The sequence below is a fragment of the Crocodylus siamensis genome, chromosome 2 (assembly GCF_052110815.1).
Source record: "Crocodylus siamensis isolate JL-2025a chromosome 2, ASM5211081v1, whole genome shotgun sequence".
NCBI classification, from domain to species: Eukaryota; Metazoa; Chordata; order Crocodylia; family Crocodylidae; genus Crocodylus; species Crocodylus siamensis.
In genome coordinates, this window is record NC_143396.1 from 239,592,018 (window position 1) to 239,609,628 (window position 17,611).

At 40.7% G+C, this 17,611-nt stretch overlaps 1 protein-coding gene across 2 annotated transcripts in view; it reads left to right on the forward strand.

Moving 5' to 3' along the window:
• DPH6 (diphthamine biosynthesis 6) overlaps nucleotides 1–17,611 on the forward strand; it is a 409,504-nt gene that overhangs the window by 92,759 nt on the left and 299,134 nt on the right. For both annotated transcript variants that reach the window (XM_090033519.1, XM_090033518.1), the window contains exons 4-5: nucleotides 13,193–13,266; nucleotides 15,675–15,793. In XM_090033519.1, the coding sequence (XP_089889645.1) occupies nucleotides 13,193–13,266; nucleotides 15,675–15,793 (193 nt within the window). The remainder of the gene's footprint in view (nucleotides 1–13,192; nucleotides 13,267–15,674; nucleotides 15,794–17,611) is intronic.

Consider the following 17,611-nt stretch of genomic DNA (forward strand, 5'->3'; position numbering starts at 1 on the left):
TGGGTCCTAGACTAGATGACCTCCTGTGGTCCCTTCCAACTCTAATTTTCTATGATTCTTTGATTTTTATGGTTTTCCATGTAGAGAATCTAATTATTGAAGGATCATCTTAAATTTTCCCCCCTCCACTACTGCAGGTGGTGGGGGGAGTGGTGATGAGGGGAGCAATAAAGGAGCAGGTAGTGTGAAGTAGTGGGGCAGGCAGTGAGGAGGCAGGCAGCTTGTTCCCTGCTGCTGCCTATCCCTCTCCCCTACAGCCTCAGGTTGCCCCAATTTCTCCTTCCCCTATTCCCTACTCCTCTCCATGTCATGTCTGCCACCCACAGCCACAGATCCCTGCCATCTCCCCTCCTCAAAGTCTCTCCCTCCTTCCCTGCCCCTATCCCCACTCCTCTTACCTTTGCTTCGCACCAGCAGTCATGGAGTATGGCTCCATCCTGGCCCCATAGTAACGATGCTGAGCTAGCACTGCTGTTCCAGCCTGGCCATATTAGGAGCCGCCCCGCCTCTGACTTCCCAGCCCCACTCCTCATTGCATAATGCTTGTTTGTAAGGCCATGGGCTTTTCCACCCATGTTAAATGGGTGGGGAATGGGGGCAGAGACTTGTCTTCTAAGTGAGTAAATACAGTAGATTGTAGAAAAAACTCACCTTATCTTCCAACTATAGTAAAAGATTCATAGATTCATAGATTTCTAGAGTCAGAAGGGACCTGGTAGATCATCGGGTCCAACCCCTTGCTCCAGGCATGAAAGAGCTCTGGGGTTAAGTAACCCCAGCCAGATGCCTGTCTAACCTCCTCTTGAACACCTCCAGGGTAGGGGAAAGTACCACCTCCCTTGGAAGCCCATTCCATATTTTGGCAACCCTTACTGTAAAGAATTTCTTTCTTATGCCCAATCTAAATCTGTTCTCCTTCAGTTTGTGGCCATTATTTCTGGAAACCCCGAGAGGTGCCCTGGTATACAGTGTCCCCTATTCCCTGCTGACCCCCCAATGAGTTTTTAGGTAGCCACAAGATCGCTTCTCAGCCTTCTCTTGAGCCTGAAGAGATTCAGATCCCTCAGTCTGTCTTCATAGGGTCTTACCTGCAGGCCCTCAGCCATATGAGTAGCCCTCCTCTGAACCCTCTCAAGGTCATCCACATCCCTCTTGAAGTGTGGTGCCCAAAACTGGATGCAGTACTCCATCTGCGGCCTCACCAGTGCCACATAGAGGGAGGGGAATGATCACTTCCCTAGACCTGCTTGCGAGCTCCTGCTGATGCAAGAAAGAGTGCGGTTAGCTTTGCTTATTACCTCGTCACACTGGCGACTTGTTCATTTTTGCATCAACCAGGACTCCAAGATTTCTTTTCACTCTTGTGGAATGGTACCCTCCAGTCTTTAGGTGTGTTGGAGATTCTTTCTCCCCAGGTGCAGCACTTGTTGAATTGCCCGCTTTCCCAGTCTGTCCCAATTTGCCTGATTTCACTCCCTGCCCTCCAGTGTGTTTACTGTGACCCATAGTTTAGTGTCATCTGCCATAATAATGCACTAGGGCAACTTAGTGTCTGCGGGCAAAAACCATGACACTACAGCTACATTGCCATAACAACATACTCCCTCAGTATAGCACTCTGCTATGGCAGTGTAGTAGCTAAAAATAACTGTGTTGCACACATGATGTAGTATGGGTTGTTACCTTTTGGAAGTACTAAGTGATGGTGCAGTAACAATGGTGCCGTAGGGGCATAAGTAAACACCCACTGAGTCAGACCAGCAGTCCATTTTACTCAGTATCCTGTCTGACAGTGGCAGAAGTGGATGCTATGGAGGGAGAGCATTGAACCAGATATCAATACCTTACCTGGCTAAGTTCAGACAGTCAAAAAGCCCAAGGTTGAATTGATTCAGTCTTTCCAGGTTAGTCTGAGCTGAAAAAGATTGAACCAATAAGCAAATGAACACACGTTCACTTTTGATTCAGGAAATGCAGCCACATGCCTGCAGTGGCTCAAGCCAGAAGCTGGGGGTGCTAGAGCACAGCTCTCTGGCATGTAGCCAGCGTGGGCCCTTGTTTGCTTCCTTGTCCTGCTGCCCCTGCAGTCTTTGGGATTTGCAGTCCACAGTCATAGTACCAGGACTCTGTAGAGCTGCCATCGCTTCATCTTCTTTCCAGGTGCTTCTGGGACAGCCAGCACTAAGTAAGCAGGGCAGGGCAGCTCCGTACTTGTGAGAAGGTCAGTTTAACCCCCCTCGATGGCCCCAGACCCTAGCTGGGGTTTGCCTGGAGCGGCAGTGAGCCAGCCCATGAGGCCACTGAGCCAGCCCTCACTGCTCCAGCTAGGGAACAGAGGGGCAGGGCCAGCCTTGCTCTCTGGAATAGACAGCACAGCCCAGTCCAGGGCTGCAAAATGCTGAGATGCTGGGAGACTGATTTAACTTGAACCAGGAAGGGGTCTGGGACAGAAGTGTCATAAATCGGTTTGACCTAAATCAGTTAAGTCTGATACTACATTCAACCAGGTTTATCTTAAACCAGTTTCAGCTATCTTGAAACTGTTTTATGTGCACTGAACTTCTATTCTGTTACAGGTTTAAACCAATCTAATTTCTGATGACTTAAAGCGGTTTATGTGCAACTTCCCTAGCCCCTGGCATCCATTACTATGTCCTTTTTAAGATTTGGGCACTAAAACTTCACACAGTATTCAAGCATGATTTGCTCTGTGACAAATCTGTGCAATATATCTGTTGAAGCCTATTTCTTTTTTCATTATCTCTCCTGCCATCCTGTTTCTGAATCCTCCTCAGTGTTTGCACATAATTTCCTTCCTCTGGATAGGCTGCTCAGTCAGCTTAAAAAGCCTATCTTATGTTTCTATTACCTTTAATACCTTTTTACATCATTCCATGGACAGTGGGTCCTCCCAAGTGTCAGCAAGCAGCCCTTACTAGAAACAGCTTAGCTAAGACATTCTTAAGACCAGTTACCTTTTACACGTTCTTCTTAGTAATGAGGGCAAAGAGGTCTTTATAGATGCATCAGGAAACAAGAGGTACCATGTGACCCATTGGTTCTTTGCATACTACTAGCAGATGTTTTAGGGACTATCAGTGATCCACTGAAAACAGTTTACAGTCCAGTCAATTAAGACGAGTCAGAAACATACACACTGTGGACTGGAGCCAACCAATGGGCAGGATCTAGCCTGCAGAGTTCCACTGGCAGTGGCTGTTTCTGGATCTTTTCAGCACACTCAAAACCCCTTTCCTGGATCCCTTGCCACTACTTCTGCCTCCAGACCTGCTGCCCCTGCAATGGCCATGGTGGCTCTTCCTATGCCTGCAAGGAGCTCTGCAATACAGATTCACCCCAGGGCCTTGATGATTTTTTGTCACCCATGAACTAAATCTAAATTATCCTGAATATTAATATTGGTATGTATTTTATTGGGGGATTATATTCCTGAATGCGGTTCTGTTTCTGAATTTTATCATGTTTTTACATTTTAGTTAAATTTTAGTTTTAATGATGAATATGCATTTTACACTATCTGTCTGTCTATCTATTATGTTGTTACTATATTGTATTGTATTATATTTATTAAACATAAACTAGTATATAATAACAACATTACAGACCTAACTGCCAGGTAGCATTTCATTATAATTAATAAAAAAAATTTTTAACTTCAAGGTGTTTTGTTTTAAGGACATTAGTGATTCACAATCTATTTACCATGAGATAAGAAAACAAAGGCAAAATAGGCAGAAAACTGTTAATATTGCTTACATCTTTTGGGTTTCATAATTTTGAGACTACTGTAGTATTAATAATATTCATATTTAATTACAACTTGTTTAGTAAAATGACAGGTACCGTAAAAATGTCTACTATACAAAGTTATAATTCTGTTCAGTATATTTTATCATTGGGAAGAATGTAAGACAGCTGAATCTACATTCTGCTGTTCAGCACAAAAATAGATTCTGCATTTGTACAGCACATAAAACAAAAATGGCAAATTAATGTAATAGACTCTCACAGTGATGGGGGAATTATTCATACCAGAAAGAATGATTATGGTGCCTAATTCTGCGTACTGCTTCACATCTGCATCTTTGAACTTCAGTAATGTTCTACAGTGGATCTCGACATTGGTCCTTTTGGTTAAGTCAGACTGAAATAGCTGTAACCAAAAGCTTATCTGCATGGCCATTAAGGAAAATTAATCTAAATTAACCTTGAAAATGGATTAAACTCCATTAACTGTCCCTGTGTAGACAAACTTATTTAGAATTAAAGTGGCGTTATTTGATTTGGTTTAATTCACCTCCAGAATAAATTAGATCTTTAACTAAGATTGTGAATTTAATTGTGTTTAACTTTTCTCAGTCTCCCAATGTAGACAACACTGTAGAAAACATTGTAATCATTTTTGGTGTCAAGTTACTTTGGAACATTAACAGCCAGCATCTCTCTTCTGGTTATATGCTCTGATCTTGTGCTAGAGCACCTCAAGGATACCTTGCTCTTCTTGGCTTTCCTCTTTGACCACATCCACCTAGCCTGTTGTGGTAACTCTTAACCTGTGTGACACAACCTCTGAAGGCCACTGCTGCACATCACTTCTGTGGTATGCCTTTGCAGAATCTCTGACTTCCTATGGGCTCTTATTTCAGAACTAAGAGATGATGCACAGTTGTAAAAAGAAGAAAAATGAACGACTCCAGTTGCATGGATTTAAACAATTATAGAAGTCATCTGATAGAGGCAACTTGTTTGTTGGCAAAACCCTTTGGATTATGTATGGTATCGTTATGCCGACAAAGAATTAAGTTCATACTGAAGTTTTCATTTCCTGTCTTTCACACTGGTTGCCATACTGCATGTGTCATTCATTTATTTGTAGCATGTCTGACATTTTGTGGGTTTTGTTTCCATGGTCAAGTATGGTTAGTCTAATAAATTAATTATCTGTTTAAGTACTTTTACCAAAAGTCCTAGCCTCCTACAGTCAAAAGGGGCTTGTAAGGGGAAAGGAAGACTTTGAATTAGATTTGGAGTTGAATTAGGAGTCACTAAATTAAGCACATCACATCTTTGATGTAATCCTAGGGACACTCCTGGCTTTGGAGGTAAGCTGTTGACCACTGTACAAATTGATGCTCCTGTTGCACATCACCTCTGTAGTATGCCTTAGTAATTAATGTCTCTGACTTTTGATTGTCCTTGTTGAGAGCTGCTGAGGAAAAGGTACCGATGTTTGTTGCTTGTCTATACCATTAAGGAGATTATCCTTAATACTATAAAATTTTCTTTATTAGACTAGAAAATTAATAAACTTTAAAAGTTTCCTTATCTAGGGAATACCTAAGGGAGAGGTGGGCACACATATAGGTTGTTTCTTATTGCTTTAAATATTGTGGATTTAAATAGTAACACTGCTTAAGACAGGGCTGGGCAAAATGCCTGCCAGGCCATTCTATCTGGCCCATGGGGACCCTAAAAAATTTAGAAAATTAATATTTATCTGCCCTGGGCTGCCTGCCGCATGGCCCTTGATGGCTTGCCAAAACTTAGTAAGTGGCCCTCTGCCCAAAATAATCGCTCGCCCCTGGCTTATGTAGTTTCATAGTTTCTAGGGTCGGAAGGGAACTGAGCAGATCATCAAGTCTGACCCCCTGCCAAAGCAGGAAAGGGTACTGGGGTCAGATGACCTCAGCAAGGTTTTACATCTAGCCTCCTCTTAAAGACATCAGGGTAGAAGCCAGCACCACTTTCCTTGGAAGTTGGTTCCAGATCCTAGCCACCCTCACAGTGAAGTAGCGCCTCCTGATATCTAGCCTAAATCTGCCCTCTGCCAGCTTGTAACCATTATTCCTGGTCACTCCTGGTAGTGCATGGGGAACAAGGACTTCCCCAGTGCCTGCTGGTCCCCTCTGACTAGTTTGGAACAGGCCACTAGATCCCCCCTCAGCCTTCTCTTGTGGAGGCTGAACAGGTTCAGGTCCCATAGCCTCTCCTCTTACGGTCTGCCCTGCTGCCCCCTGATCATGCCAGTGGCCCTCCTCTGGACCCTCTCTGTGTTGTCCACATCCCTCTTGAAGTGTGGCACCCAGAACTGGACCCAGTACTCTAGCTGCGGCCTGACCAGTGCCGCATAGAGGGGGAGTATCACCTCCTTGGACCTACTTGAGATGCGTCTGTGGATGCATGACAAGGTGCAGTTGGCTTTCCTGACTCATCCCCACACTGCTGGCCCATGTTCATCTTGGCATCACTGATGACTCCAAGATCCTTTTCTGCCTCTGTACTGACAAGAAGGGAGTTCCCCAACCTGTAGATATGGTGCCGCTTTTTCCTCCCCAGGTGCATCACTTTGCACTTGTTGGTGTTGAATCCCATCCTATACTCATCCGCTCACCCCCAGTAGATAGTTTGGTTTCTAATTACTATTGTCATTGCTGCCAGAGGGAACAGAACTGCAGACAACACTGAAGATAAGTCAGGTCTGCTGAAGTAATCACAGTTAGCAGCTGGAGATTGCAGAACAAGGCCTGGGAATGGGAGAGGGAGAATTATGTGATTCCACTTTGAGAAGGTAATGGCTTGTGGCCTGCCATCAGATGAACATTCACTCAGACCAGGAGGGATGCAAGGTGCAGTTAGCCTAGTAACTGTAACAGATATATGAGCCAAAATTAGACACCAGTTCCTTTTCTCTTAGCTATGCTTGCTCTTCAGGATCACCAAAATGAGTTAGTATGACTGAAGGTACAGAGGGTATGTACAGCCATTACATTTAAATTAACCTAACCAGGGTTAGCTCAGTCTAAATGCCCAATCATACAGCTGTTTGGAAGGCTTAAATTGGGCAAAAAATCTCTTGTTTGCACCCACAGAGATGGGATTTGATGAATAAAAGCAGGACTGTCCAACTAGCAGCCTGCAGCCCGCATGCAGACTGGAAGGGGTTAATTCACAGCCTGCGGAATTTCACTTACCTGCTGCTCAACCCGTTGGATAGGCTGCTTTAATACCTGGGATCTCTGGGTATCCCCTTTCTCCTTTGGCTTTTGCCAAGGGTGGCACAGGGCAAACAGAGTCTGTGGGGCTGGGGAACACTTGGCTTGGGGTGCCTACACATTGCAATGCAGTGGGGAGGACCCAATGACTGGAGGGCTCTGGGTGGAGGCATGGGTACCTGGGTGGCATGGTTCAGCATTGCATGCTTCTGCATAGTATACCACCAGGGGGAAGCTTGTGGCCTCCATTGGTGTAGCCTGCATGTTGTGTGACTCTTGGCTGCTTAGAAGGTGGACAGCTGTGAATAAAAGGATGCAATTTTATTAATTTTTGTAACAGTAAATAACGTTAAAGTTTGTTTTTCTTCTTTATTGTGCCTTTATGAGACTAGCCCTTTAACTTTGACAAAGATATGTAGCTGTAGCCCTAAAGTGGCCTTTTTCTGCAACCAGCTGCTTCTTGATGTGACTGTCTCTTGGTTTTTTATTGTTTCTGAGGAAATGGCACATTCTTATAGGATATGTCCTGGGAAAATGCAGTGCTTCCACTGGTAGTCTCATTACTTTCTTTTACAGAATACTGTCTGTTTTCATCTGTTGTCGTTTGTCTTACACTTAGATTATAAGGTCTTTGGGGCAGGAACTATCCTTTTGCTCTGTGTTATAGTGTAGTTGGGTCCAGGTCTGTTACCTGAGCTCCAAGTCACTGTGATAATATAAATTACTTTGTTAATAATGGTATAGAAGCTTGGTAACCTTGAAGCTGTTACAGATCCAATTGACAATCTGCTTCTCTCTGTTAAGGTATAAACCAATATAAAATGCTTAATTGCTTTCATTACTAGTAGTCTAGTGTGCTGGATTAAGAGCAGTATTGGTTCTTATATATTTTCATGCAGAAAAAAATATTATGTTTGGGAAATACAGCAGTAAATAGATATTTCTGAGGTTGTACTAAATCTTGTGAAAGATAAGTTACAAAAAATCACTTGGAATCTCATGAATCATTGAATATAGATCTTGAAGCCTAAGAAAAATGTTTATTTATATCAGTGACTCTAAACCAGGGTGCCACAAGTTCCTTTCAAGAGTGTAGTGGAGTGCCACAGAATGTTAGCTAGCACTTAGGCTTGCAAGTGTGATTCATAAGATGAACCCAGAGTGTGCATCCAGACAAGTGCGCATATGCCTCTTGCAGCATTCCAAACAAGTCTGAGATGCTACAAGAGACATGCTGTGAATGAAAAATATTTCCCCATGCTGCATATTTGGAGTGCGGGCTCAAAATTTAATACCTGGAAATCCAGGTATAAAAAAAAAATGGGGTAAAAAGTGGGGCAGACCTGAGGTGACCTGGAAGCCAGTCTTCTGGAAAGATGCTCTGGTTTCTGGCCAGAGTGCCTCTATGTGCTTCTGCTGCCCCAGCATGTGGAGCATGCACCTGTAGTGTGCTAGGGTAAGTAGAAGTGGGACAAGGATCCTACATGACCGGGACCTGGGCACTATCCTGAGTATGTAGGGACTGGGGGGCAATTGTGGGTGTGGGGGGAAAAGGGGCTGTGCACATGTGGGAAGAATGTGGGGGGGGTTGCATGGGGGAAGGGTGACTGGTTGGGGGGTGTAGGTCCTCCACACGGTGCACAATTCCCCTGTCCCCCTGCAGCAGCAGCAGCCATCAGGTGCTCAGGGCCCGTTGTTATCAGAGCCCGCCCCCCTCCCTGTGGCATGGTGCAGCCTTGGCCACCTCAGAGCTGGTGCTGCCTATGCTGTTTGTCATGGGTGTGATCTGCCTTGGTGCTGTGCGGGGCTGTGCACCTTTCTGTAGCTCTGGGTCACTTAGGCTGTCACCTGAGGGCCAGTGCCACTTGCAGGGAATGCGTGTCATGCTGGGCTGGGTCCTGCCACCACAGAACCGGCTTGGCCCAATGGCATGACCCGGCCCAGCACAACACATGGTCTCTGCAAGCAGCGCCAGCCCCCAGGTGACAGCCTGAGCGGCCCGGAGCTGCAGAAAGGCGCACAGCTCCGCTCCGCGCTGAGCTAGGCCACACCCGTGTCAAGCAGCACAGGTGACACTGGCTCTGAGGTGGCTGCACTGTGGGGGGCTCCGACAGCAGTGGGCTCTGAGCACCCGATGGCTGTGGGGGTGAGCTATGGGTCCTGCAGAGGGGGGCTGTGGCCCTGTGGGGGGGGTCTGGTCATGTGCTGTGTGGGGGAGGTGTGCCCCGTGGGCATACCGTCCCTCCACACCCACCAAAAAAATCTGGTTCTAATAATATACATTGTATACAAAAATCTGGTTCTAAGTATAGTAATTACGGCCAAAGAGTCACTGCTACATGGCTAACTCTGAAGTACAGTCATGAAGGCCAAATTAATTTATACCATTTGAAATGTTTGTGTTCGCATGAGAATTGTATTTTTTTTAAATAAAAGTGCCAATATACAGAATAACATTTGCCTGCTGTACCCCACAAAGCTGCAATGGGATTAAGTATTTAATTTTATAAAATGTTTTGAATATAAGAACACGCTAAGTATTGCTCATGGCATGCAGGTATCTTATGTATCAAAGATATAGAACAGAGAAATATTAGGAAGAAGATCTCAGATGTATACATGTTAAGCACCTAAACAGGCTTCATGGGAAAATATTGAGAAGAGATCTATTTAGATACAATTCTGATTTTATAATATGGTTTGATAATTTTTTCTGCTACTTATGAGCAGACTGGGTGAATGAGGAAAGTGAAATGGACATGATTTATTTGTAATTTTAAAAGGCCTTTGATACAGTGCTGCACAGGAAGCTTATGAGCAAACAAGTATTCTCTAGATAAAAATAACAAAAATGCAATGGATAATGAACTGACTAACACAAATAAGATGCATAAAATAAATTATTATCAATAGTATTATTTCAGAATATAAGGAGGCATCAAGTCGAATCCCAGAAGATTAGATATTGAGATCATGTTCATTAAGGACCTGTAGGAGAATATAAATTCGACAGTGATAAGATTGCAGATGATAGAGTTAGGAGTTTCTACAAAGATAGGGAATTTCGGTCAAAAATACAGAAGGATATGAACAACTTGGGAATTTGGTTGGATTGGTAGGAGATGAGATTTAGTGTAAAAAAGAATAAAATAATATGTTGGGGGAAGATAGAGTAGCACAGAGGTAAATTAGGGAATTCTAATCTAAAAACAGTTATAAAGAAATTGTGGTAAAGATGATAATTGAGTAAAACCGCAGTATTAATTTTGTGTGCAATACCGAGGCAAAAGAGGCATTTCCTTGTGAGATACATAGACAGAGAAACACAGATAGCTATGGATGGAAGTTTTGGAGGAAGGGTCTTGCTATGGACTTGACAGAATTGCTACAAGCAGGGAAACTTAAAAAAAAACTCAGTTTTTAAAATTGTGATCAACCCCAGCAAGAAAACTAACTAAAGTCAATTCAGTTTTACTGGATGAAATTTAGGAAAAGAGATGCTACTTTTCTTCTTGTAAGTTAGTAAATTGGTTCTGATTGAACTCAAGATAAAAAGAAATTCTTTGCTTGAATTATTTCAAAGTTCATTTTACAATGCAATATTCTCTGTCATATTTGCAAGATAAAAGATTATTATCTTAAGTAAGTGAAAACAAAGATCCAATATGAAAACAGTCCAGTAAAATTATTTGGTAGCAGAAGCTACTAAAGTCAGCATTTGTTAAGTTACTGCAGATCTCTCCTGTCCTGTAGATAGGGAAAATAAAATAAACTCACATACCACTGGATCATAAGTAATGGTAAATGCTAACAGCTTAATGGCAACTAGTGTATGTTCAAAGGATTTATTTGTAGCATGGTTTTCCATGAGGTGACAGAGGCCTGTTTTAAGAAGTAAAAAATGACTTGTTGAACATATTTTTCTAGGTTGGATTTTTTGTGTGGGAAAGCAAAGAATTAAAAAAAAAGATAAATTATTATATGTGGTGCAAAATATCTCAACAGAGGTTGAAGGATGGAGATACCTCAACAGAGGGTTGGAAGTGCACTATCAAGAAAGAGTCCTTTTGAAAGCCTCAGAGGGGAGAGCAACAGGGTTGATGTCATGGTGGGTCTCTCATGTTCTTTATAAGCCACCAAACCAGGAGGAAGAGATGGATGAATCCTTCCTTAAACAACTGATAGAAGTTTCCAGATCACAGAACCTGGTTCTCATGGGGGACTTTTATTACCACAAAATCTACTGGGAAGACAACAGTGCATAGGTCATCCAGCAAATTTTTGGAGTGTGTTGGAAATAACTTTTTGAGCCAGGTGGTAGAAAAATCAACTGGACTGGAAGCTGTTTTTGAACTTTCTGCTGACAAACTGGGAGGAATTGATTGAGAATTTGAAAGGAAGTGACCACAAAATGATGAGTATGAGATTCTAAGGGGAGGAAGGGAGAAGAGCAGCAGAATAAAGAACTTGAACTTCAAACAAGCAGACTAACAAAGCAAGCTAGTGAGCAGGATCCCCTGCAAGTGCAAGGGGAAAAGAAGAGCCAGGTATACTTTATGGAGGCCATATCCTACAAAAAAAATGACATGGAGAAATGGTCCAAAAGCAGTCAGATGAAATTGAGCAAGGACAAGAGCAAAGAAGGGCAGAATAGTTGCTTGTACAAATATGAACTGGGGAATAATTAGCTAGGCTAAAGTATGTCAGAGAGTGCCCTGGGGGTTATAGTGGATCATAAGTTGAATATGAGCCACCAGTGTGTTCTTGTTGCCAGAAAAACCAAGAGCATACTGACTGGATTGTAGTGTAAAAGGGAATCTTAGCCCTGTTACCTCCAGAGGGATGAGGAGCAAGAGAATGGAGTGGGGGCTCGTTTTGTAGCTCAGACAGGCAAAACTTCAGATTAGCCAGTAGCCTTGAGTTATTAGGACTCGGAGGGATACGTGGAAGAACAAGTTGGCTAATGGAGTGGAAAACAATGTGCTTAGTTAAAAGGACTGGAAACAATTGGCCAGAAGGAGGTGAAGCCAAAGGAGTGCTAGGGCCAGATCAGGCAGTCTAGTCCTGAAGGGTGTAGGGTGAGGAGCTCCAGCCAGTAGAACTGTAAGAGAGAAAGCAGACCAAGGAGGTGGGGTTTGCACTTGAGCTGGCAACAGGCTGGTTGGCATTGTGTTTTATTTCCCTAGAAGATTGGAAGTAGCTATTAGGGTTGGTTGGAGCCCATGGAGAGGGGGAGAGGACCGGGGGGGTGGGCATATCTTGGGGAAGCACTCCATGCTTTTCTGCCTATGTCCATAGACTAACACGGCTACAACCAATACCCCCAATACTAAAGACAGGGCATGTTAGCACATGTAGGATAAGATACTAACAGTACTAGAGAGCTAGGCTGAACCAGGGCTCAATAAGCTTACTTACAGACTCTGAGAACAGCTTTCCTTATTAGCCAATGGACAACTTCAAGGCATGGAAGGAGAAAGAGAGAAAGGGTGGTACCTGGGAGACTGGACTAGAGCATACCAAACTGTCCACCAGGCAGTGGTACTGTTGCCTGTGAACAGACCCTGTGACATTATTAACAGGAATGTCACTTATAATTAGTGAAAGTGATTCTTATCTTTTATTCAGCACTAGTGAGGCCTCATCTGGAGTACTGTGTCTAGATGTGGGCAGATTGTAAAAGTCCAGCAATGAGTGACAAAAATGATTATAGTCCTGGGAAGCATGATGTGTGAGATGAGACTGAAAGAACTAGGATTATTTGGTCTGGAAAAAAGAAGACTTGATTTGATAATTTTCCAAATACCTGAAGGGCAACTATAAAGAAGATAGAGATTAGACTTTTTTTCTGTGGCCATAGGAAATAGGACTAAGAGCAATGGCCTCAAACTGCAGCAGAGGAATTGTAGGTTGGAGATTAGGCAGAACTGTCTGACTCTGAGAGTGGTCAAGCATTGGAACAGGCTACTTAGAGATATTCTGGAATATCCATCCATGACAGAAATGGTTTAGTCACAGATGATTCTGATTGAGTAGGGGGCTGGACTAAAGGACCTTACAAGGTAGGACCAGGCAGGAAGGGTTCAGACCTACTTTCCTATGCCTATGACCCTATGATCTCTGGTGAATAGGTGAGTGCATGCACTAATGTTTGTAACATTATTATTCTTTTTCCTTAGGAACAGGAAGGAGTGAAAGGCGTCTCTGTGGGAGCCATTCTTTCAGACTATCAACGCGTTCGTGTAGAAGATGTGTAAGAAAATCTTTTACTGATACATACACACATTAAAAACCCTCTGTTTTGATATGCACAATCATAGAAAAACCCTGTAGTGCAGAACAGATGCAGGTGCTTTATTCCACTTCATCTGTCATTGAATTAGATGGTAGAAAGTAGGTTATTCAGAGGCTGATGTTATGTACATTTTAATCACTACTTCTGTGTCTGCAGAAAGATTGTGCATTTTTCTTCGTGAATCTGGGAAATGAGAACCATAACTACACAAAGATGACAAGCTAACATGGCATTTTAGTATCTTCACTAAACTTGGCTGACATGTAGTTTTTTTCCTGCTTGGTCAGTTTAGTTGTGTGAAGTCATAAAACCAGAACAGACACAAAGGCATCCACAGGACGAAGTGTGCATGATACGTCCTTAACCAGCTAGTTCAACACACTGTCTTAGCTAGAACATTAAATAGGAACTATGATTTAAACAAAACAGACCCATTCATAACTTTTTCCTGTATAAGTCTAAAATAATTTCTTTGTGTTTACCTTGTAATATTGTTTTTTTAATTTATGGTATCAATTTAATGTTTTTGATAATTTGAACCCATTGATTTATTGATTTAAACATAAATGTGATCATTTTAGTGTTTTGTTTTAAAAATCAGTGTTGTACAATCCTGGTAAATTAACCCAGCAATATGGTTACTTAAATGTATTTGCTTTCTATCCTTTAAATAAAATCCATACAAAATACGTAGAAGAGGTGTATTTAGTCAAATATCAGCATGTGTCATGGACTGTAGGGCAGAGTTTACCATACTCAAGAAATCTGCAAGCCATATGATTCTGTGTCCAAAATAATTCTCAAGTTCCTCAAGCAACAGACACTTGCAGAGATGCCTAGTAAATTTTATAAGTGATGTTGGATTTTCAAAAAGGTTATTTGTTATATATGTGTATATGTGTGTGTGCATACATAAATAATGTGCATATAATATATAAAACTGCTTAGAAGAATAGAGAAGAATGTAAATCTTGACAACAGAATGAGAACCTCAGGTGCATTAAGAGAAAAGGATTTGAGTTGAACTGTCTGCTTCCATGGCTGCCAAGAAGTAAAAACCAGTTAAACAATATTCAGCCTTTTTCAAAACATCAATTAGCCAACCCATCAAAAATGCCTACCCTCTATTTAATCAGTATGCAGATTAGTAGTAGTATGTTTCAGTTTTATTGCCTTTCCCAGATGGTTCATTTACAAGTTTTTGGACATTTCAGAGAAAGTACAATAGCTTGTTGTTAGTTGCACACTTCCCTTAAATGGTCCAAACTTCCAGAAAATAATAAACACCCTGCAGTTCAGTGAGTTGCTGTGTTGCTAATATATTGGGGTTTTTGCAAAATATGCTGTAGAACATTTAACTTAATATTTAAAGAATGGGAGGTTGGATTTTTTTTTCAGAAGCTGTCTTTGTTTGCGTAATTCTGTTCAAATTGAAGTCAACTATTGCCTTCAGTGGGAGCAGAGTTCTTTTGAATATCCAACTACGGATATCTAAAGTTAGTCCAATAAATGCATAGATAGGGAACTAACTAAAGTACATGATGTTCAAAGTTGCCAAACATTTGGAAGTTGCTTTTTACATTATTCCTGGGTGCTTAGCATCTGTTAGAAAAAAATCTAGCCATATGTATAAAACATAAAAAAATCTTGGCGTGGTAATATGTTATTACAGCAGTGATAGCTTACAAAATGTAGCTTTTGTCTGACTTGAGTCAATTATTTAAGTATTTTTCTAAGTTTTTCAGAATTTGAGCCTTTATGGACAAAGTATCCTTTGTGATATATTATTGGATTATTATCTGGTACAGATTCTATGTTTATTTCATGAGTGGTACTTCTGTTGATCCTAGTGACAGATTTTGATGTTTCTAGCAAGTTCAGGGTTTGTTGTAGAGGTCTTTTCAGTGAAATGAGCAACTTTTTCCTTAATTTTGTATACAGAAATCTGCCATCTTCTGTCAGGTTATGCCCATAAGATTTGAGGTTTCATTTTCTTCCTGCTTACACTTGTTATGCATTAGTTTAACATAGGAATTTATTTAAGTTCAGTGGCTCCTTTCTTTTTCTTTTTCTTACAGTGTATATGTATTATATATATTTATAATTATAAAAGCTAAAATATATTTTATTATAGCTGTGATCCTAAAATACTAATGATTTTATATATTATATGCACATTATACACACACACACACGTATTTGTATGCTATATATAGTTGTGTGTATATATATATATATGTATGTATAATGGTAGAAAGCTATAAGAATTGGTTATGTTTGATGTTAAATAAATTCCTCTGTATAAATGAGCATACCATTTGGAATATACCCATCTAATTTTTTCCTTTTATTTTTCTTTTTAAAAGTTGTAAGAGACTTAATCTGCAGCCTTTAGCTTATCTTTGGCGTCGAAACCAGGAAGCTTTGCTCAGAGAAATGATATCTTTGGATATTCAAGCCATGATCATAAAAGTGGCAGCTTTTGGTATGTATCCAGACCATGAACAGCACTATCTGCTCATGCTTTTTTAAACTTGGTCGTAAGAGGTGAGCGTAAGAGTTCAGCAACAAAAAGCAAAACAAAAATTCTGTTTTTTAATATAAGATGAAAAACACTTGTAGGAAGAAAGGTTTAAAAAATGAGCATTGCCAGAATCTGAAAATGTGTCTGAACCATTAATGGAACCAGTGAAAAATATGGTAGACTATGTAAAGATGGGAAGTTATTTTTCTAATTTAGTTATTAAATTCCTTCAGTGGTTTGTTTTTTTCTCATAGTCCTGTCATTCATAGAAGATACAAATTAATGACTAGATCTGGCTTCAAATGTATAAAGTCCCACAAATAAGTAATTCATAATTTTTATATCAAAGAAATCCATTTTGAAAGATCACCTGAATGTTTGTAAACACAAAAGATGCTCCCAAATGTAGTATTAGAGAGAGGCTTATTGAGGACATGTGCTCTTTAAACATGAAAAAGCAAACAAGAAACTTATTAACTACTTCAAAATTATGGACTTCTAAGCAGTTTTTCATATGAAAATATTAAATGAAGATGTAAGTATAAAATATGTGCGGGGGACCTTTTCTTTTTAGGGTCACTAGAGTTTTGTGGCCCATTAGATCAATGAATGACCAATATAATAGAAAATAGTTGTACATGGGTGAATAAAAATATATGCCTGATAAACTGTGTTGTATAACCTTGGTGTGTCAGTTCTTGTTGTCAGCTTACATATGAAATTTTCACATTAGGTATCTAGTTTTTTTCCTTCTTTAAATAACCTTCTAAAGCAGAGTTCATTTCTTAATATTAGCTGAGGGTTAAGCAATACTAACTTGGGTCTTGTCATGTAGTCAGAATGTGGCCTAGAATAAAACTGGGCTACTTTTTTTTTCTGAGTCCTTTCATCTTCAGCTGAGTCCTTTCATTTTCAGCTGGGATGCCTTGTCGCAACCATGTATTTTATAGCCTTTGCTAAGATGATCTCATTTTATTGTTCTCGCTGGATCTTTCAGTGTGGTTAATGTTATTAAAATAACTAGAAATATAGACCTATGTCATTCACTCACAGCTGATATGAGGTGTTCTGATATTTAAGAGCCTTTTCGTTCCTCTTCCTGTTGCACAATACCTGTCTTTAAATAAGAAACAAAAACAAGCTGCAAATATTCTTTATGAGGTTATATGCAGTATCCAGAAAAAGAGATGTTGCTTACATTTTTAATAGCTCTTATTTCAATGTAAACCAAAAGAATGTGTGTTTGGAAAAATATTTTACATGCTTTTTCAGATCCCAGTGATTTTATTTGTTTTGCTAATTGGCAGGTTTCTTGAAATATATACAGTGGTCACAAGGATTTTAGTATCTAACTAAATTTTATTTAAAAAAAAATCAAATCTACTAAAAATATAGTGAAATTAGAAATATTTGACTAGTATAGAAAATGACTTGAGGGGTTAACATTGTTGATGACCTGTATCATCCCCAGAGCGAGATAAACTTGCCTATTGTACCTCTGAAATTTAAAGTTAAAATGGACGGGGCTGGGTACAAAGAGTGCTTTGTAAAGTGTTCATTTAAAGACCGAATACCATAAATAGTTGTACATAGTAATTAGACAGAAAATTACTGCTCTTTCTTTTCTTTCTTTTTTTCTTTTTCTTTTTGGCTACAGGTAAAAAGAAAGATCTTATCAGACTCAATTTCTCACCTGCCTCGGGCAGGTATAATTAGATGTAAGCAAATTTAATGGAGCTTGTGTGCTCTGGGGCCATTCTCCAATGCTTTGATAATTGC